Below are 23032 nucleotides of genomic sequence, written 5' to 3' on the forward strand. Positions count from 1 at the left end.
AGTTCCCAGTGAGGATAAAAAAGTTGAAGCCATCCTCCGATGGGTTGAGGAAGAGGCTGAGATAAAGAAATAGCGGCTATACTCTCGAGAAGCACATCAAAAAGACTGAGCAGGCTTCTCTGGAGCTGTGGCCTGGATTTCTTTGAGGACACAGTTGCTTCTGTTTCTTCTGCTGTGGTCTAGTAGGAGCAGCAGGTTTGAAAGAAAAATGTCTCCGATAGGAAGACTTGAAATTCTTGGAAGTTGAATGCTTAGACTTAGATTTAACAAAAGCATCCCAATGTTTCTCATGATCAGCGAGCTTTTGGGTAGCGTTTTCAATAGAATCACCAAATAGCTCATCACCCAAGAATGGAATGTTAGCCAATCTATCCTTGAGGTTGATAACCATGTCAGAGACTCTAAGTCATGCCAGACATCTCATTGCCACTAAGAACATAAGAATTGCCGCTGCTGGGTCAGACCAGTGGTCCATCATGCCCAGCAGTCCGCTCACGTGGCAGCCCTTGGTCAAAGACCAGCGCCTGGAAGACAACTCAAAAGACATCATAAGCCTATCTCACCACATATCTTCTAGCCAGGGCAAGGATGCAAGAGATGTGATGAAAATCCTGTAAGTGCTGTGAAGGAAATGTTCCTAATCAAAAGAGGACAATTTTTTAACCAATGTTTGACATAACAGGAAATATAGAAATTGTAGTTTAGGACTCTGTTAGCCAACATGGAGTTTTGATATAGGCAATGGCCAAACTTGTCCATAGTGCGCCCTTCACATCCCGGAGGCACTGAGGCATTTACCCTGGATGGAGTAGATTTTTTTTCAAAGTCGACTCTACCATCAGGGACTGATGCTGAAGTTGATGTTTGTCAAACCAGGGGAAGAGATAATTCTATATAAAAAGAGTCCAATTTTCTGGAAGCTACAGCAATAATAAGGCGGGTCTCCCAGTTTTTATGCAAAGTCTCTTTGAGAATACCATGTAATGGTAGTCATAGGAGTTCTTTAGGAGGATCATTATAGTCTAATGCCTCTAAATATTCAGTACTATGAGCAGAATTGGCTTCTAATTTGACTAGAAGCTCTTTACCTAATTGCCGAATGAATTTTATGAAAGAAAATCTTTCGGTTGGAGACTTAGCTCTGTGAGGGGACTTTGAGAAGACTTTTCAGAAGTAGTGTCATAAGCTTCTGTAGTAGACTCAGGAACATCATCCGCTGCATCAGACTAAGTCTGAGTCAAAAAAGTCTTTTGGTGAAGGAATGCATCGTGACCGATAGCGTCGAGTCCAGTGTTGGTCCGATGAAGATGACGATGTATGATGTGACTTCCTTTTATGCTTGGAAGAGTGGGAAGGAGAGCGATGTTTATGCTTCAAGGAAGCTGAAGATAAACAATGCTGAGCAGACTTGGATCTTTGAGAGGATGAAGAAGAACGCTGATGGCTGGAACAGCTGTATGACACCATGATGGAGAACAGGATCTGCGATGAGGCATGCTGTTTTTATGCGTGGAACATCGGCACGGTACCTGAGATCCAGTGTCGGTACCACAGGACCTAGTGGCCTTATGTTCAGGCTGGATCAGTACCGATTGGGTCAGTGCCGAAACAAGAAGCTTGAACATATCACTGACTTGGAAAAGCGCTTTGAGTTTCTCATGCTACAAGCACACCGGTACCATTTGGCGTTCTGCCGGTACCATCGGTGCCTTGTCTGGCCTCAGCAAGGGTGACCATGAAGAGATTGCATGTGACCGTGAAGAGAGGCCAGACGTAAGGATGGTCGTCGCTTGGTCACCATCAAGGGACTCTATGCAATGGTGACCTGCAAGACCTGTTGGGAAGCTGGCGGCTTTTTAGATGGCTTACTCGATGGAGCAAACTGAGGAGCCGCAAACAGCATCAGTTGGGAAGGCACTCGCAAATGCACGGGTGTGGGCAGTTCACAAACTTTTTCAAGTTCTTAAAGTGACAATGCAACGGGGGCTCTGTGGATGACATCACCCACATGTGAGAATATGCTGCCTGCTTGTCCTAGGATAACTACCATTTACTGTTAGAAACTGGTAAACAACAGGCTAAGCAGACTGCTCTCCAGAATAGCTTATCTGATATCAAGATGACATCAAGATTAAAGTTATTCAGGAAAACAAACTTAAAGTATATTCGTTTTAGTCAGACAACAAAAAAGCACAGTTACTTACCGTAACAGGTGTTATCCAGGGACAGCAGGCAGATATTCTTGACTGATGGGTGACGGCACCGACGGAGCCCCGGTACGGACAATTTTAGAGTGATTGCACTCTAAGAACTTTGAAAGTTCTAGTAGGCCGCACCGCGCACGCGCGAATGCCTTCCCGCCCGACAGAGGCGCGCGGTCTCCAGTTAGGATAAGCCAGCTAAGAAGCCAACCCGGGGAGGTGGGAGGGACGCAAGAATATCTGCCTGCTGTCCCTGGATAACACCTGTTACGGTAAGTAACTGTGCTTTATCCCAGGACAAGCAGGCAGCATATTCTTGACTGATGGGTGACCTCCAAGCTAACAAAAAGAGGGATGGAGGGAAGGTTGGCCATTAGGAAAATAAATTTTGTAAAACAGATTGGCCGAAGTGTCCATCCCGTCTGGAGAATGCGTCCAGACAATAATATGATGTAAAAGTGTGAACTGAGGACCAAGTAGCAGCCTTGCAGATTTCCTCAATGGAAGTAGATCGGAGGAAAGCTACAGACGCTGCCATAGCTCTAACTTTGTGGCCCGTGACAGAACCTTCCAGTGTCAGGCCCGACTGAGCATAACAGAAAGAAACGCAAGCAGCAAGCCAATTGGAGAGAGTGCGTTTAGATACAGGATGACCCAACTTATTAGGATCAAAGGACAAAAATAGTTGAGGAGATGATCTGTGGGGCTTAGTACGTTCAAGATAGTAAGCCAGAGCACGTTTACAGTCCAAGGTATGCAAAGCCTGTTCACCTGGATGAGAATGAGGCTTTGGAAAAAATACAGGTAGGACTATGGACTGGTTAAGATGAAAGTCAGACACAACCTTAGGAAGAAATTTGGGGTGTGTACGGAGAACCACCTTATCATGGTGAAAAACAGTGAAAGCTGGATCGACCACTAGTGCATGCAGTTCACTGACCCTCCTGGCAGAAGTGAGAGCTATAAGGAAGACCACTTTCCAGGTAAGAAATTTGAAATGCGCTGTGGCCAAAGGTTCAAAAGGAGGCTTCATTAAAGCGGAAAGAACCACATTGAGATCCCAGACCACAGGAGGAGGCTTGAGAGGTGGTTTCACATTGAAAAGGCCCCTCATGAACCGAGAAACCAAAGGATGAGCCGAGAGGGGTTTTCCATTAATTGGCTCATGAAAGGCAACAATTGCACTAAGGTGAACTCTGATAGAAGTAGATTTAAGACCAGAGTCAGACAAGGAAAGAAGATAGTCCAACACCAGTCCCACTGCTAGAGACATGGGATCATGGTGATGTAAGAAGCACCAGGAAGAAAACCGAGACCACTTCTGTTGATAACACTGGAGCGTGGCCGGTTTCCTGGAAGCATCAATGATAGAGCGGACAGGCTGAGAAAGGAGTGAGTGAGCCGAAGTCAGCCCGAGAGATACCAAGCTGTCAGGTGCAGAGACTGTAGGTTGGGATGCAGTAGGGTCTGCTGATGCTGAGAAAGCAGAGAAGGAAACAGTGGAAGAGGTATGGGTTCTCTGGAACTGAGTTGAAGTAGAAGGGAGAACCAATGTTGCCTGGGCCACCGTGGAGCGATGAGAATCATGGTGGCTTGTTCCCTCTTGAGCTTGAACAGTGTTCGCAGCATGAGCGGTAGAGGGGGAAAAGCATATAGGAAGAGACTGGTCCAATCCAGGAGAAATGCATCGGGCGCCAGACAGTGAGGAGAGGAGAGTCTGGAGCAAAACAGGGGCAGCTGATGGTTGTGGGGAGCTGCAAAAAGGTCCACTTGAGGAGTGCCCCATTGAGCGAAAATGGTCTGAAGAGTCGAGGGATCGAGAGTCCATTCGTGAGGTTGGAGAATTCTGCTGAGATTGTCCGCTAAGGAATTCTGTTCCCCTTGAATGTAGATAGCCTTCAGGAATAAGTGACGAGCTGTCGCCCAAGACCAAATCCGTTGGGCTTCCTGAAACAACAGGCGAGAGCCCGTTCCTCCCTGTTTGTTGATGTAGTACATTGCAACTTGATTGTCTGTGCAAATGAGTAGTACTTGAGGAAAGAGAAGATGTTGAAACGCCTTGAGGGCATAGAACATCGCTCGGAGTTCCAGGAAATTGATGTGGTGTTTCTTTTCCTGGGCAGTCCAAAATCCCTGAGTTTGGAATTCGTTCAAGTGAGCTCCCCAGGCATAGGGGGAGGAATCTGTGGTGATGACTAGTTGATGAGGAGGTAGATGGAACAGCAGACCTCTGGATAGATTTGAAGATGTCAACCACCAAAGAAGCGACTGTCGAAGAGACGAGGTCACAGATATGTGTTGTGAACAAGGATCCGTCGCTTGGGACCATTGGTTCGCTAAGGTCCATTGAGGAGTACGCAGGTGGAGACGTGCGAAGGGTGTGACATGTACTGTCGAAGCCATGTGCCCCAATAGTACCATCATGTGATTTGCAGAAATGGTAATCTGTTGAAACACCTGCTGACAGAGATGGAGGATGGCGTGAAGGCGGTTGGATGGAAGAAACGCCCTCATCAGAACAGTGTCCAGAACGGCTCCAATAAATTGAAGTCGCTGTGTCGGAATGAGGTGAGACTTGGGTAGATTGATTTCGAACCCTAATAGTCGAAGGAAGTGAATGGTCTGATTGGTGGCAAGCAGAACCGCCTGAGGGGAATGAGCTTTGATCAACCAGTCGTCCAGATAAGGGAAGACTTGAAAGTTGTGAGAGCGGAGATAGGCCGCTACCACAATCAGACATTTGGTGAATACCATGGGAGAGGAGGCCAGGCCGAAGGGTAGCACTTTGTACTGATAATGATGATGATTGATGAGAAAGCGCAGATATTGCCTGGACGTCAGATGGATAGGAATATGTGTGTAAGCCTCTTTGAGATCGAGGGAGCACAGCCAGTCGCCCTGAGCGAGAAGAGGGTAGAGGGTGGCAAGAGAGAGCATTTTGAACTTCTCCTTGACCAAACATTTGTTGAGATCTCTGAGATCTAAGATGGGTCTGAGGTCTCCGGTCTTTTTGAGAACTAGAAAGTACCGGGAGTAAAAACCCTGACCTCGCTGATCTTGAGGAACTTCTTCGATGGCATTGAGAAGAAGGAGGGATTGAACCTCTTGAGCGAGAAGGAGGGACTGAGACTTGTTGGAAGCAGACTCTTTTGGCAGGCCTAACGGCGGAGGAGTCTGAAAATTGAGGGAGTAGCCATGGGCTATGATCGAGAGCACCCACTGGTCGGTGGTGATTACCTCCCATCGAGAGTGAAAAATGGTTAATCGACCTCCTATGGGCTGTGGAAGAGGACAGGAGGGAGGGAGACTGGCAATGCCCAGGAGAAGGGAGTCAAAAGAGCTGAGTCGGCTTAGTCTGAGTGACAGGCTTTATGGTAGGCGGCTGTTGCTGACGTGCTTGTTGGTGCTGTTGCCACTGCCTCCGAGGTTGTGGAGGTTGAGGCTGAACTGGCCGATCAGAAAACCGCCTCTGATATGATGGCTGCTGTCTAAATGGATGAGGAAGAGGAGACTTCTTTTTATTTTTCAGCAAAGTATCCCACCTCGTCTCATGGGCAGAGAGCTTTTGAGTGGTGGTATCCATAGATTCTCCAAAGAGCTCATCAGCCAGGCAGGGAGCATTGGCAAGGCGGTCCTGGTGGTTCACATCAAGGTCGGAGACTCGGAGCCATGCCAATCGTCTCATCGCTACAGACATAGCCGTGGCTCGGGATGTGAGTTCAAAAGTATCATAGATGGACCGGACCATGAACTTCCTGAGTTGTAGGAGACTGGAAGTGCATTGTTGGAATGCAGGAAGCTTACGGTCAGGAAGATACTTTTGAAAAGAAGAGACTTGCTGAAACAAATGTTTCAGGTAAAAAGAGAAGTGAAACGCATAGTTACCTGAACGATTGGCCAGCATTGCATTTTGGTAAAGTCTTTTACCAAATTTATCCATGGCCTTGCCCTCTCTGCCAGGAGGGACAGAGGCATATACACTAGAGCCTGCCGATTTTTTGAGGGTGGACTCCACCAGCAGAGATTCATGGGGCAGCTGGGGTTTCTCAAACCCTGGAATAGGAATCACCTTGTAAAGCGATTCCAGCTTCCTAGGGGCTCCTGGAACGGTGAGAGGAGTTTCTAAATTTTTGTAAAAAGTTTCCCTCAAGATGTCATGGAGGGGTAACTTTAAAAATTCTTTCGGAGGCTGGTCAAAATCCAAAGCATCAAGAAATACTTTGGATTTGTTAGAGTCAGACTCTAGAGGGATGGAAAGGGTGTCCGACATCTCCTTAAGAAACTTGGTGAAGGATGAGTGCTCTGGCTTACCAGCAGGATCCTGCACCGATGTAACATCCTCCTCCGAGGAATAATCTGCCTCGGTACCGAGGGGGTCATCAGAATCATCCCACAAATCAGGGTCCCGTACCGATGACAGACGGCCCTGAGAAAGTGGGGTAGAAGGTTCGGTATGCTTGGTTTTGCGTACCGATTTACCAGACCTCATGGACACCGTAACGGGTGACTGTACAGCAGTACGGGTGTCAGAGAACGGCACCGGCTCCGAAGTCGAGTAAGCAGTGCGTCGAAGAGACTTCGGTTCCGCCGAGAGAACAGGCATAGAAACAGATTTTTGCGGTGCCGACAACGTCGATGCCGACAAAACAGGCTGTTCAACGATCGGTACCGAATGCTCAGTAGGTACCGACACTGGAAGGCTCGGAGTCAGCAGAGCCGGGAGCAAGTGTTGTAACTGCTCCTTAAGCTGGACCTGAAGGATGGATGCTATTCTCTCATCCAGAGATGGTCCCGATGGCACCGGTACCGCTTTTTTCTTGCTCGGTACCTGCGGTGCAGCTCGACGCTCAGGCGAAGTCGATGCCAATGAAGAGGCAGTGACTTCAATAGGAGCGGAGCGTTTGCGAGGCCGGCGCACAGTCTGCAGGACTTGGCTCACTGCTTGTTCGACTGGCGGGCTAAGGACAGTAGGGGATGGCTTCTTAGCCGGCTTACCAACAGGGTGCGACACCGAGGATGGATCTTGCGGTGTCGAAGTCACCGGTGCCGATTTGGAGGAAGATGACGGTGTCGATGCCGGGGGAACTTCCATGGCGGCACCGAAAAGAATTCGCTGTTGAATTTGGCGATTCTTTAGAGTTCTCTTTTGGAGAGAACTGCAGCGGGTGCACGTTTCTGCCCTATGGTCCGGACCCAGACACTGAAGGCACCACTTGTGCGGGTCGGAAAGAGAAATAGGACGTGCACACTGCTGACACTTCTTAAAACCCGGTGAAGGGGGCATGAAGGGAAAAACGGCCGTAGCAAAATCGAAGCCCGAGGCTTCAATGGTGCCAACAGGCCCCGCTGGGGCTGACCGGAAAAAAGTCGAAAATGGACTTTTTTTCTTTTTTTTTTTTTTTTTAATAAAAGAAAGAAACGATAAGGTGAATAAATCACGACAAGAAAATAACGCGCGAGCGGGAAGGCGAGAAAAATTTGAAAAAATTTTCCAACAGCAGTTGGAACACGCGTCTTCTTAGCTCCGCGGAAACTAAGAAACTGGAGACCGCGCGCCTCTGTCGGGCGGGAAGGCACTCGCGCGTGCGCGGTGCGGCATACTAGAACTTTCAAAGTTCTTAGAGTGCAATCACTCTAAAATTGTCCATACCGGGGCTCCATCGGTGCCGTCACCCATCAGTCAAGAATATGCTGCCTGCTTGTCCTGGGATAAAATGGACATATGGTCTTTGGAAATTTGTTTTGTCTATCACATGCAACTCCTAAAGTGTCACTTTCAGGCACTGTTCTTTTACCTTGCTACAGCAGTCATGTAAAACAGTATTTCAGAGCAAAACCTAACCTCAACATTTCTGCCAATGAAGGCACATTAACTTAACTATGATATTGTAGTAATATTTAATTAGGTATAATTATGAGAACTGAAAACCAAAATTACGCTATAAAGGGTTAAACTTGTAAACCCTAAAGATATTTGGAAGAGGAGGTTCACAGCTGACAGTAGCAGCTGTTTGGATGGTCTAGACAGCTGCTCAGTTTGTGGAGATCTAACAGTCTCAGTTTGTTTTACCTTTAAAAAAAAAAGAAAACTTGTTTAAGAGAAATTTTAGCTTTCAATCCAGCAAATTTTTACTGAATGTATACACAAATAGACCCAAGTGTAAGCTGTAAAAATATTAAGGCTCTTCTGTTAACCATTTTAACTATAGCATCCAAATGCTTTTTACTGAAAAATGAAAATAGTCTGATTAATACAGGCATTTCAGTTTCCTATGTGTGTAGTGTAATATGTAGCTTAAAAAGTACTGTCAACCGAACAATGCCCATGTCAGAAATTTGTTACTGCTGTGCTGATATAAATTTTAAAAAAAGGTATATTACTTATCTGTTGAAACAAAAAAATATACGAATTAGGTGAATAGCAAATAAATTCTTGCTTGAGTTAAGGCTCTGAACTTAAAGGCCTCCCTCTCCCCCCCAAACAAATGAACATTTCTACATATGCTGCATGATTTTTCTGAATACCAGACCTGTTGGGGATAGACCTGTATCCTGGCTGGAACAAAATATTTTACATTCACCGATCCACTAATTATCTATGCCCAGACAAAACATCTGAATCCACAGCAACAGTTCCTTAAACTGTTTTAAGCTCTCTGAACACATTTGTTAGCTCTACATAAAATTGTAATTCCAAACTCAAACTATAAGTATCATTTGCCTACAAAATCAAAGGGCTCATAAAAGCATTTTGTATGAATCTTCCCAGCACTTTTTCCCCAAAAAACAGGAAAAAAGGAGCACAACATCCATTCAAAATTATTTAATTCATAAAACGGCACATAAATGCCAACAATAAGTTTTACACTGTACCTGCCCTGTACCATAGCACAAGTGAGATTATTTTCAAAGTTGTATTATTAATGCTTAAGATGAAGAATGAGAGACTTACTGTAAAGAAAAGCTCCATAACTCTGCTGTCCAGAAGGGTCTCACGCCAGGACTCAGTTGGTTTTAGCATCACATTTTGTGAGGACTCAAACATAGCTATATAATGTCTGCCCAGTTATCTGGTGTCAAGGTCAACAATAACATTCCTACTTGGCTTTAAAGAAAAGAAACCTCAGATACAGCAAGGATCCATTGAGAAAGAATGCAATGGAAACAAATATTAAGCCCCTTCACATACACTGCATAATTCCTGCATGAGGCCAAGGAATAAAAGGTATTAAGTACCAAAAATAAAGACTGCACTAGGAACTTTAGATAACGGTTTGATTGCATACCAAACTGATACAATCACTTTGATAACCAGTATACTTAAATGTGACAGGGAGCAGAAATCAGCAACCACAATTAACAAATGTCGACATATATTCAAAACAGGAAATTTTGGAGGGGAAAAAAAAAATTCCTGGCAGTTTGCAAGAAGCAGCCTAAAGATAGCTCTCTACTACACACACACACAAAAAAAATATGGTATTACTCGAGGAATGTTTCACAGAAAGATGATAATTATGTTGGCCTTATGGTAGCTTAAGCTTCTACACATGCTGTGAAGCGACAAAGGAACTGCCTGACACCACAATCACATAGATATATTAATAGACGTGTTCGTAATGAGGGGATGACAACCAGATAACACAAATATAGTCTAAAAAAGATTACAGCTCCATCAAAGGTGTCCCATAATATATGCACTAGGTTTCTCAGGAACCATAACATTCAAAGTGAATAACAAAGAGTTTTAATAGTCATTCTACAAATTATTCTTTAAAAAAAATCTCCCAGTTCAATAATATAGGTCAGTGGTCTTTATTGCAAGGCCCGCGAGCCAATGACAACCCTCAGAGACTTCTGTGGTGGTCTACAGAGCCTGTGCAGAATGTCATCCCTCCTTTGGGATCTGGCACTTTTTTTTCTAGTGTTGCAGTCCTGTACTCTTCAGACCATGGGCAGTGTGAATGAAATAAAAATGCTACCTTTGGCAACCCTGGAAGCTTTCCCTCCGATACAGCTTCCTGTCCACATGGTAGGAAGCTGCAGCAGAGGGAAAGCTTCCGGGGCCACTGAAGGCAGTGTGTTTACTTCATTCACGCTGCCCATAGCCCAAAGAATGCAGGATTGCAGCACTGGAAAAAAGTGCCAATTCTGACAGGGAGAGGGGAGGGAAAGGGGACGGGCAGAAAGAGAGGGAGGAGATGACGCCCATGGATCGTGAGCGAAAGGGGAAAGGCAGAGAGAGAGGGAGATGATACACATGGATCGAGAGGAAGGGAAGACATGGAAAAGTAGACAAATTGAGAAAAGTAGAGAAATGGAAGAAAGTTGAATGTTAAAAGTTAATGTCAAAGATAGATATAAGGGCAGAAAGTGAAGAGAAAAACAGCAAATGGATAAGTTGGTCTTGGAAACAGTTAAGAGCACAGACAGAAGGAAGTTAAAAGATAATTAGAAAAATGAAGTCACCAGATAACAAAGATAGGAAAATGATTTCATTTTCAATTCAGTGATTGAAATATGTCAATTTGGGGAATTTAAATCTACCATCTATATTTTGCACTGTTCAGGAGGAAATGTATTTCTCTTTATTTCTCTGGTGGTGTGCTGTATGCAAAGTCTGGCATCATGGTTTTCAGTTATCTATATTAGGACTTTTAGTTTGTTGTCCTGTATTTGCACAGGATTCATTGTGTGACCAAGGCCAGGTGTTCTGGTACGAAGATATTTGTTTTCTCTTCTTTAGCCCTCACTTAAAAATTAATGAAGACCACTGATCTGGGCCATAAGGTTTGTAGGCCAAGCTTTAAAAATGTCCAATTGGACAGAATGAGAGCACTCATTTAACTCCATAGTCCCTAGCTCTGAAAGAGTCAAAAGTCAATAAAAAAAGATTCCAATTTCTCCATTAGCAGTAGATGGCAAAATAAGCTGTACAAGATTTATTCCAATACAAAGTTCTTTGCCTTTGTATGAAAAGAAATCACTAACCTGATTTAATAGACCATAACTTCATTTCCTTACGAGTAGTGGCATACTCGACTACTGCTGAATCAAAGCACCTATGCTCTTGACCCATTTTTTAAATTTTTATTTTTTTTAGAAATTCTGTGCTGCTCTTTGGCAAGTGACCCTGTCATGTCAGCTGAAGCCATCTCCCTGGCATCGGTGGAACAGGAACTATGTGCATGCTCACTGGAACCCGATTGTCATCTCTAACCTGAAGAAAGAAAACAAAACAAAGGACACATACAAACAACAAAAGGTCAGAGTACAACCCTTCACTATACTTGGATGTCTGAAAATCATATTGTTGAACTGGCCAGTGTATCTAGTACATTAAAGCCACCCACGTGTTTCAATAATCTTTACCTTGTTTAGCAAACAGAAATCAGTTCCAACTCTATCAGTCACCAACATTTACTCCCCCCCCCTTTTTTTTTAACAAAACTACACAAGAGGTTTTTAGCGCAAGCCAGCACACTGAATGTTCTGCTGCTCTGAGCATCGGAGACCATTCAGCTCACCGGCTGGAGCTATAAACCTCTTGCATGGTTTTGTAAAAAAGAGGGCGAGGGAATCACACTAGCTCCTAAACTGCTAAATTTTCAGAAAACACCTAACATATTACTCTTTATACTGGCCAGCCCATAAGCTTTAATATGGCCTACCTTGTATGCTGTCCTTAAAATGCTGACTGATAATTTTCGCCTTTATTTTGATATGCAGCAGAATCTACATTTATTCTTTTTTTTTTTATAAATTTAATAATTAACAATATGAGATGATACCAAGGAAAAAAAGGTTTCTAACACAAAGTTTAACAATAATTGTACAGCACAGAAAAATCCTTTTCAAGCCCACAATAATGGGGAGACATGCTACTTTACAACTAACAAAATATAGGAAAACTAAGAAGTTGGTTTTTGATTCAGATGAATCACAACCATTTCCTACAAATTGGGACTCTTAACATCCTACCATTTTCTCAGTAGTGAATCATTTAAGGCAAAAGAAAAACAAAAAATAAACTCATTTCTGTTCTCGAGCTATTAGGAATTGTTGCAATTGAATAAGATCCCAGAATATATATTCAATGTCTTGTACTTTGACAAGACATTTACATGGAAATTTTAGGTAAAAAGATGCCTCAAGTGCTAAGACTCTTATTCTTAATTTCAAAAATTCTTTCCTTCTTAGTTGCGTTGCTCTTGAGACATCAGGAAAAATTCTAACCAAATCTCCACAAAATTTGGTCAACCTGTTTTTAAAGTAAAGTTTCATTATTAGCATTTCATCTCTCTCACTCATGCATGTTATTACCATGGTGGACCTACTCTGGATCACATCCTGAGTATCCTCCAAAAACTCTGTCAGGTTTATATCATCTGCTACCAGGTGGTCCACCTCCTGGTCGGATTGTACTTTCTTTTGCGGAATATAATAACAATTATTTATTGGGAAATTTTCCGCATTGGATAATCCCAGTATTTCTTTAAAAAAATTTTCTTAACAATATTTCAGGAGATAACAAATGAGTCACTGGGAAATTAACCAAGCGGAGATTCCTCGCTCTATACATATTTTCCAGCCTAGGCTTAGGCTTAGTGGGGATGGGCGGACCCGCTATGCCTAAGGCCTGATTGATCCAGGCTTCTAGAGCCTGGGCCAATCAGGCCTTAGGCTTCGCGGGATGGGCCGGGAAGGGGTGGGCCCGCCTCATTTCGATGAGGCGGGCCTGCCGGCTGGACGGGCAAAACCCGTCTGGCCAACAATTAAAGGTTAGCTTGGTGGGAGGGAGGATTGGGGGCTGTTAGCGTGGGGGGGGGTGCGGAGAGGGGGCGTCTTCTGGCAGGAGGGATTGGGCACCCTCCTGCCAGTGATCGGTAGTGTAGGGGGGGGGGGCATCTTCCAGCAAGAGGGGTTGGGCACCCTCCTGCTGGCAATCGGACAGGCGGCCGCGGCCTCTATACATTTAGCGGCAGAGAGATCCCTTGCTGCGATAAGTATAGTGGCCGCGTTTACTCTAACCCGATTCTGTAACCGGCGTCTGTAACATGGACGCCGGTTACAGAATCAGGGTTTAGTGTAGGCCCGATTCTGTACAGAACGCCTCTCCTGGGCTGTCCTATACAGAATCCGGCCCTAAGGACATAGGAAGGAGGCAATGGGGGCACTAAGGAAGGAGGGAGGGAATAGAAAGGGACAATTGTTGGGCCTGAGTGTAGAAAGCAGCTAAGGAGAGGGAGTCAGAAAGAAAGACACATCTACTCTAGCACCCGTTAATGTAACAGGCTTAAACACTTGTTGATTTCTTATAATTCTGATGTAGATATTGACATTTTGTAGCACATCAAGTCCTCTAACTCAAAAGGAGCAGGGGACAGACAATGAAATATATTTTTGCAGTGAAACTTTGATGAATTTATCGGCAGTCAATGCTAAAACTTGAGCTTTTTACTGTACTCACAGATGTCAAGCCATCAATCGTGGTATCTCCTGCTATAAACACTGTTTTAGCCCTGTTCTACAAGTGGTTTCATAGCACAATTTTCCCATAGTACATGCATAGAAATTATAACTTTTTCTTAACTGCGAATTTAAATCTACTGATAAGGAAATAAAAGTTCAAATATATACTATACTCAAATGCTAGTAAAAGTTAATCCAAGAATATATTGTTACAATTACATTTCCTCAAGATTTAACAGCATAGACATGAACCAAGATACCATATTTTTCGGTCCATAAGACACTTTTTCCACCCCCAAAAAGGGGGTGGAAAAGGGAGTGCATCTTTTGGAGAGAAGATGACAACACCCCCCCAGGTACCTTTTGAAAACACCCCCCCACCGCGCTTCACAGTACCTTTTAAGCGCCCCCTTAAACCTGGTGGTCCAGCATTGTATCGGCAGGCAGGAACATGGTGTCTGCACTGCTGCCTGGATCCACCCTGCTTTCAGAAGGCTGCAGTGAGTTTTCTCAAGTCCTGCAATAACTGAGGCAGTCATTCTGAAAGCAGGGTGGGCCCAGGCAGCAACGCAGACAGCATGCTCCTGCCGGCCCATACAACGCTGTAGGCTTAAGGGGCACTTAAAAAGGTACTGCGGGGCAGGGGGTGTTTTAAAAGGAAGGGCCGGCAGGTGGGCCGTGTTTTAGTCAAATATATTTTATTGAGCAAGTAAAAGACAGCATCACAGTAACGATACAAGAAGCAAAACAGCTCAACCTTTTGTCATGAGTAACCTATTCCCCACATATCCCAACCCCCCCAAACAACCCCCCCCCCACCCCAAAACCAACCCACAAAGCATTCCCCTCCCCACCCCGGGTCCTCCATCCAAATAAATAGTACAAAAGTAAACCCAAAAGAAGCAGTCATACCAAGCATAACAAATAAGGGACACTAGACAAAAATTCAGCAATTAAGCAAATGGCTGCGAGCCAGAGGAGTCATGGTAGTCCAAAACAGTTCCCAGTGCGCTGAAAGATATGACCTGGAAGAGAAGACATATCTTTCACATCCCTTCGTTCCCACATCAAGAGAGTAATCATCTGGCATCGCCATAATGAATAGTCCAGAGCATCAGTCTCAAGCCATTTTAACAAGATACATTTCAGAGCAATAAGCACAGTCCACTTGAGAAAAGCTGCAACTCCCTTCATACGAGGGAAATAATGAGGAACCATACCAAACAGGAGCAAAGGGGACGATGAATGGTAATTTTCCAAATGCGTTCCACAAAAGCAAAAACAGCAGCCCAAAAATCTTGAACAGCAGGGCAGGACCAGAACATGTGTATGGACTGTGTTTTAAAAAGTAGTACCGTGGGGGGGAGGAAAAAATTGTTAAGTCAGCTGGGACGGATACCTCCTGTCCCAGCCTATCATTAGACCACCAGAGGTGAAGGGGGTGGTAGGTGAAGGAAGGACAGGGTGCAGAGCCTAGCAAGGAATGTGGGGTTGGGTGCAGAGCTTGACAAGGAGTGAGGGAGGTTCGGTGCACAATTTGGTTCAGAATGGTTTTTTTTCTTGTTTTCCTCCTCTAAATCTGGGGTGCGTCTTATGGAGCAAAAAATATGGTACCTCATGTAAAAGAAAAAGGAAGTCACTATTTTAACAAGCCTCAGTATTTAACAACAATATTTTTAGCACTGGGTGTCATACTAATAGACTGTTGACACATTTGACAATAGATTAAAGACTGTTCCTATTCATGAAGAAAACAAGCTCTCATTAAGCAATTCATATTCTATTACACACACACAAAGCATGACAAAGTTACACCCAAAAGGAATCAATTGTCTTAAGATATATTTTGTTTATTTCTCACCCGCCCTTATCCAGGGGAGTTAATATTAACATACAAAATAAAACCTTTACATTTGTCATACAAAACACTTCAAAGACACACCACAACAAATTACATATAACATACACGCAAATTTTCTTATGTAACATTAAAAAGTTCAAGATTTGAGTCCACTAGAACAAACCTTAAATTTTCAGTTTTCAAGTTTAAAAATGTTAAAATCATTGACATTTAATTTTTTTTTTTGCCTATGACCAATATTAAGAATTCAACCAATAATGAGTAACTGGGCATGCATTCAAACCTTTCAATATTTTGTCAACCTTTCAAGATAGGTAAACTACTACAGTATAACTGGTCTCAAGCAGATTAGAATTTAAGAAATTTTTTTAAATTAAGCTTCAACAAAAGTTAACATAATATACTATGAACCAAGCATAATATGAAAAGATTACTGTAGGTTCTTACCTTGTTAATCTTCTTTCTTGTAACCAGGACTTGACCATCGGGTTTTAACCCCCTCTGGTTGCGAGGGTTGTAGAGAGCCCGTTTGTTTTCATGTTCCACCTCCCATCACTCTGGGATGAGCTCCTTCCCATCAATTGGTACCAAAGCATCTAGCAAGTCCTAGAGTACAAACAGAAGAGAGGGGGGTGGAGAAGCTCCCAGAAACTACGCACGTCTGTTCTGCTCAAAATACAAATATTAAACAACAATGCTTTTAAAACCAGACTATAAAACCAGACAGACTAAAAATAAAACTATAAACTACTATTAAACAAAACATAAAAGGTGGTAATAGAGAATGACACGGGGACAAAATTTTCCCTGCCCCGTCCCCCATTCCTGCAAGCTCTGTCCTCACCTGCACAAACCTCACTCACTTTAAAATCATAAGTGTTCAAGGCTTGTGTGGTTAAGGCAGAGCTTACAGGAATGGGGCAGGGACAGCGCGGGGAAACTGAGTTCCTGAGAGGATGGGGAAAAACTTTGTACCCATGTCATTCTCTAGGTGGTAATAAAAGGAACCACCTACCTGTGTGCCATCTACACATATCAAGTTTTATTAAAATTTTGATTCAATCGCAATATCATAGTTTCAAAACGATTTACAAATAAAAGCAGGGGTCCATATTATTCCTGAGAAATCAGCATGGCTCCTTGAGGTAGACCCTGCTCCTTCAGGTAAAAATCCTGGTGCTACCTCTGCTGAGGCCCTCGCAGGGTTAGGCTGGCTTTTAAAACCTAAAAAGGCTTTGTACATCATGTGTATGAATTCTGGAGAGAACCACTGCCCAGGTTGCCTAGAGGATCCTGGCAGGGTCTCACGTGGTGGCTTCTGGTGTTTGTCTAAAAGGACTCGGCTGCGCTTCACCGGGGACACAACATCTTCTTTCTCTGTCTCCTTCCAGAATTTCTGAACAAAAACACTCCAATTGAGCCACCCTAAGCAGAATGGGAGACAAAGCCCCCATCCAGTGTCCCCTCTAAGCGGGCGGGTGGTGTGAGCAAAATTTTTTCCCCGTGCGCTAAAAATATCGGGCGCCAGCGCCAACTCGCCCGATTCTCCTCTCGCCGCGGCCTGCCATCTCCGTACGCCGTGCGCTGTGACGTGACATTGTGCGCTGCGAGGCAATATTTTGTGCGCCAGCGCACGCCAGCGCAGCTTAGAGGGAACACTGCCCCTCTCACATGTTGTGCGGCACATGGAACACCATTGAGATAGGCATCCACTGCAAATGTGACATTAATCCAAATTATCTCCTCCTGAGGAATCCATCTATATTGTTTTCTGTCAAAATTAGGGGTATAGAGGTAGATAAAGGCTTTTAAAATAAAACTGGGAAATCCAAGATAGCAACAGCCTAAAACAGCCCGTGGAGGAAAAAAAAATGCAAACTCAAATAAATGCAGGGAAGGGATTTTGGAAGGTGGGGAACCCGAGTTCTAACCTTAGAAACCTTCAAAAATTAGTTTTAAGAATTCCCCCCCCAAAAAAAAAATTTTCCCATAGGCTGCAATAGCCTTACTCACTGTGTTATGTTGTTGTGTTGTGCTAGAACTGAAAAGGAAAGCCTCAGATCAGAGATGAGAGAAGGTTTCTAAAATTGAATTATATGGACACCAGAAAAGACGACATTTTTTGCGTACACCAAATACAGCATTCCAAGAAAAGAACCTCCTACCAACTGTGAAGCATTGAGGTGGAAGTGTAATGGTTTGGGGGTGCTTTGCTGCAGCAGAACCTGGCCAGCTCACCATAATAGAATCCACCATGAATTCTACTGTGTATCAGAGGGTTCTTGAGGAACATGCGAGACCATCTGTAAGAAAATTAAAGCTGAAGCGGAACTGGACCCAAAACATACCAGTAAATCCACCAAAGACCGGCTGAAAACTAAGAAATGGAAATACCTGGAGTAGCCAAGTCAAAGCCCTGCTCTTAATCCCACTGAGATGCTATTGGGTGATTTGAAATGGGCTGTACATGCAAGAAACCCCTCAAATATCTCACATGTGAAAGATTTCTGCATTGAGGAGTGGGCCAAACTTTCCTCAAAGACTGGTAGATTGCTACAAGAAGCATCTCACTGCAGTTATTTCAGCCAAGGGGGGGTAACACTAGCTAGTAGGGTGTAGGGTGTACACCTAATTTATTCCTCATTTAGAATACACATTTTTGTGGATATCTTTTGTTTCATGAGGAAATCAAGGAAAATTTTTGTTGTTTACCTGCAATTACATCATTTTCTTTTCCAGAGATAAATAAAAAATGATTTGACATCGATATGTAAACATTTTTTAAGAAAGAACTGAATATTTCATGGGGTGGCCTAATTTTTTCATATGACTAACTACCTCCGTACTCAAGTCATGAGTAAAGAGCCAACACAGCAAAAATGGGACAGCATACAGAACCTGAATAAACTGTAGAAAGAGGCATACAATGCATTTTGGTCTACCCAATAAAGGATAGCCCAAGTATAAGACCTTATTGAGATCAACTCATGAATATTAACATCTATTAGTTAATGACAAGAAACAGGACTTCAGTGAACACAAATAAGATAATGATTTAACAGGTAATTGTTTGTTACAAGTTAACAGTCTCACATAGTGAAAGGATATAATTTGGCGGAAGGAAATTCCAACTTAAGACCTGATTGGCTAGTGCAAGATACCGTTGAAATACTGAAGACATTTGAGCATTAAGGTTCTCTCGTCTGCTGAATTCTTGGAGTACCTCTACTGTTAACATGAAGATCTGCCGAAGATCTTCTTCCTAAAAGCCAAAGCACAAGAATATTTATTGGGTTCTTAAAACTTTGAACAGTGAGATCTTAGTTTCCCCCATCACACCCACACAGGAATGATTTCAACTTGAGCTGTGAAATGTTACACTGTTCTATTCCAGCAAACGTAATTGTTGAAGCACAATATATCTGTATTAATGTTATTTATTTTTATGTTACCTTTTCACACATCAGTTTCTTTAAAAATGCAGTATAGCAATATCTACAAAGGACATCACTTCCAGAGGGAAAAAAAAAAAATCTGTAAATCAAAATATCTAACAAAAAAGAACAGTTATTTACCTGTAACAGGTGTTATCCAGGAACAGCAGGCAGATATTCTCACAGATGGGTGACGCCATCCATGGAGCCCGGTATGTACAGTATGAAAGTGCACTGTCACTAACTTCTTTAGAAGTCTCAAAAATGCCTGTACCGCGAATGCACAAGTGCCTTCCCACCCAGTGTAGGCTCTTAGTCATCCAACTCGCAAGTACAAAGTCTGTGAAAGATCTTTCACAGACTTTGTACTTGCGAGTCGGATGACTACGGCGACCTCGGGAGACCCTTGAGACAGCACGGAATGTGCGAAACATGTCGGGTCAGACTCCCAGGTCCAGCTGTGTATAGAAGTTAAGTATACACTCTTATACACCTTTATATCATTTCATTCATTGTAAAAAAAGAAAAAAAGAAACAAAAAACATTTATATGAATATAATCACAGCAGTGAACAACGAATTACCTATGATGAGGCACCACAGAAATCTCCCGCTTTAGAAATCATTATAGCGGTGGAGTGGTGGGGCTGAGGGTTTTCGGTTAAGATTCCTACATTGAAATACACCAACCTAGTCCTTTTTGTTTATGCATTCTATTAGAGAGGGTTGGTAGCATATTTTATTTACTGGTATTTGGGCTAAAGCCATAAGAATTGGCATTGCCAGGATTTTCAAAATCTAGCATCTTAGCTTCAGTTTGTGTGCTTCCGGAAGGAAAACATGGTCTTCTTCCATGTAAACAGAATTCCCATATACTCCAGGGATTGGACTGGGTCCAGATTACTCTTTCGGAAATTGATAATCCATCTCAGGTCCTGCAGAAGCTGTATAACTTGTGCCACTGTCTGACTTTCAAACTCAGAGCTAAAGCCTCAAAATGTCTTTTGAGAACCAAGTCCACCCTGAAATCCTGTGCATTCTTTAATAACACTCCTCCCTCACTAGGGACATTGGTATGACTAGCAAGGTGATTAAATTTGTGGACGATACGAAGTTATACAGAGTAGTGAAGACACAGGGGGATTGCGAAGATCTGCAACAGGACATAATCAAGCTCGAGAAATGGGCATCGACATGGCAAATAAGGTTCAATGTAGATAAGTGCAAAATGATGCATGTCGGGAACAAAAATCTCATGCACGAATACAGGATGACAGGGGCGGTACTTGGAGAGACCTCCCTGGAAAGGGACTTGGGAGTTCTGACCGACAAGTCCATGAAGCCATCTGCACAATGTGCTAAATCGGTGAAAAAGGTGAACAGAATGCTAGGAATGATCAAGAAGAGGATCATGAACAGATCCGAGAAGGTTATCATGCCGTTGTACGGGCTATGGTGCACCCTCACCTGGAGTACTGCGTCCAGCACTGGTCGCCGTACATGAAGAAGGATGCAGTACTACTCAAAAGGGTCCAGAGAAGGGCGACTAAAATGGTTAAGGGGCTGGAGGAGTTGCCGTACAGCGAGAGATTAGAGAAACTGGGCCTCTTCTCCCTTGCAAAGAGGAGACTGCGAGGGGACATGATCGAAACATTCAATATACTGAAGGGAATAGACTTAGTAGAGAAAGACAGATTGTTCACCCTCTCCAAGGTAGGAAGAACGAGAGGACACTCTCTAAAGTTGAGAGGGGATAGATTCCGTACAAACGTAAATTCTTCTTCACCCAGAGAATGGTAGAAAACTGGAATACTCTTCCGGAGTCTGTTATAGGGGAAAACACCTCCAGGGTTTCAAGACAAAGTTGGACAAGTTCATGCTAAACTGGTGAGACTGGACTCATTTGGAGCACTGGTCTTGACCTTGGGGCTGCCGCATGAACAGACTGCTGGGCAGGATGGACCATTGGTCTGACCCAGCAGCAGCAATTCTTATGTTCTTATGTACCTGTGTTAATAACGAATCAAAAAAAGCTGCTGGAAATCAGGAGCCATCAGGTACAATTTTGTCATAGCATTGGCAACCCTCAGAGGACCCTCTGGCACCTCCCAGTACTCCATCAGCATCATGGTGATCTCAGGATGCGAAGGAAAAAATGTGGACTGGATCTTAGAACTGGTCAAAAGCAAAACCATCAAACGCACCAGTTTAAAAAGTCTGCACACTATCAGGTGCTCTCCTTGGTCTAGGGCTACCACAGACTTGTATGTTATCACCCACCTGAGACCAGGAATCCTCTAAACTTGAGGATTCACTTTCGAGGGAGTAAAGGCATTAACCCTGGCCCACATTCATCCCAGTCCTTTTCCAAATGGACCTCTGGTTTCTACTTCAAAGCTTTCTACTGGGGAACTGTGCTCTGCTAAGGTAAACCCCCATGCACCACCACCGGCGATACTCCAGGCTGAGCTGATGCTTTATACTTCACATAAGCTTCAAACATCAAACTTACAAAATCAGAGTCAAATCCCTGCCCTGGATCACCTGAGGATCTCCAAAGGGGAACTTCTTGTGCCCTAAGTCTGCCACCTTGTCTCCTTTCTTGGAAGATAAGAAAAGGAGTTACAGTTTGCAGTATATAAGGAGGAAACAGTTGGATTTTGTGACAATGAAATTATATGGTTCTCCATTCACATGCCTGGATATGAAATAACAAAAGTAATTGAACAGAACTTGTTTTTGTTATTTTTTTCACTCAGTGAGTTTCACTCAACTCCATGTAATTTTTGTGGTGTGCAACTAAGGGGCCAATGCAGAAAGCAACCATGCGCTTATCTGCGAGGTTACTGCAGGTTGTATATGCCTAGCAATGCAGAGAGAAATTGTGTGCAGGTATCTAATGTGCTAATCAAGGTATTCTATGCAGAGTGAAAAGTATGCCACCACTTCTGACGTGTGCATAAAAGCAATAATTTTTTCACCAGGTCTGAGCTGCATAGGTTTTGCAGAGATGATTTTTTGGCCATCTTCACATTTAAGCATTAAGATATAAAAAGGATGGAGTTGGTCCAGAGGAAGGCTACTAAAATTGTATGTGGTCTTCATCATAAGGCGTATGGGGATAGACAAAGATCTCAACCTGTATACTTTGGAGGAAAGGCGGGAGAGGGGATATATGATAGGCACGTTTAAATACCTACGTAATGTAAATGCACATGAGTCGAGCTTCTTTCATTTGAAAGGAAAACTCTGCAATGACAGGGCATAGAATGAAGTTAAGAGGTGATAGGTTTCGGAGTAATCAAAGGAAATACTTTTTTACAGAAAGGGTGGTAGATGCATCTCCAGGAAGAGGTGGTAGAGATGGAGACTGTGTCTGAACTCACAATGGCATGGGATAGGCACGTGGGATCTCTCAGAGAGAGAAAGAGATAATGGTTACTGCGGATGGGCAGACTAGATGGGCAATTTGCCCTTTATCTGCCATCATGTTTCTATGTTAAGCCCTTATTTTGTCTTGTTTTGCAACTTTTGTTAGCATCTGCCTCTAAATACGTGCTCATGTCTGAACAAAACTGAAAATGAAAGCATACATTGGTGCCTATTTTTCTGCATCTAAATATGAGCCTCTCAAAAATTTCAAATGCAAACAATTTTTGCAAGGCATATACTTAGGCACAGAAAAACAAGCATCAATGTGTGCAGACAATTTCGGTTTGGACATGTGCACACGTGTTCAGTAAACTCCCCTCAGGTACCACCAATTAATTTACTACAGCCTGTGGTATTATACTCTCTGTGGAAGCCATGTGCTCAGACATTTGTACATGACTGTATCATGAGCCTTTCTGAATCATCCCCTAAGTTTTGCAAGAATAAGATTCTTGACTGCCACTAACCTAGGGCTGGGAAGAATTTCTACCTTTTAGAAAGATCCTAAATACAAAGCAAAAGCATCTCAGCAAATATCCTCAAGCCTCCCTGTTAAACCCCAGAATCCAAGCCTGAATGCAACAGAAATTCTGTGGCAAAACTGGAAGATTGTGTACCACATACAACCTGAAA

The 23032-nt window shown here is 43.4% G+C and overlaps 1 protein-coding gene across 1 annotated transcript in view; it reads right to left on the reverse strand.

The window, feature by feature from the left end:
• XPO4 (exportin 4) overlaps positions 1–23032 on the reverse strand; it is a 237878-nt gene that overhangs the window by 156503 nt on the left and 58343 nt on the right. Inside the window, exons 6-7 of the mRNA XM_033949810.1 lie at positions 18643–18796; positions 9154–9266 (exon numbers count right to left, since the gene is read on the reverse strand). Of these exons, the coding sequence (XP_033805701.1) occupies positions 9154–9266; positions 18643–18796 (267 nt within the window). The remainder of the gene's footprint in view (positions 1–9153; positions 9267–18642; positions 18797–23032) is intronic.

The sequence above is a fragment of the Geotrypetes seraphini genome, chromosome 6 (genome assembly GCF_902459505.1).
Source record: "Geotrypetes seraphini chromosome 6, aGeoSer1.1, whole genome shotgun sequence".
Lineage (NCBI taxonomy): Eukaryota > Metazoa > Chordata > Amphibia > Gymnophiona > Dermophiidae > Geotrypetes > Geotrypetes seraphini.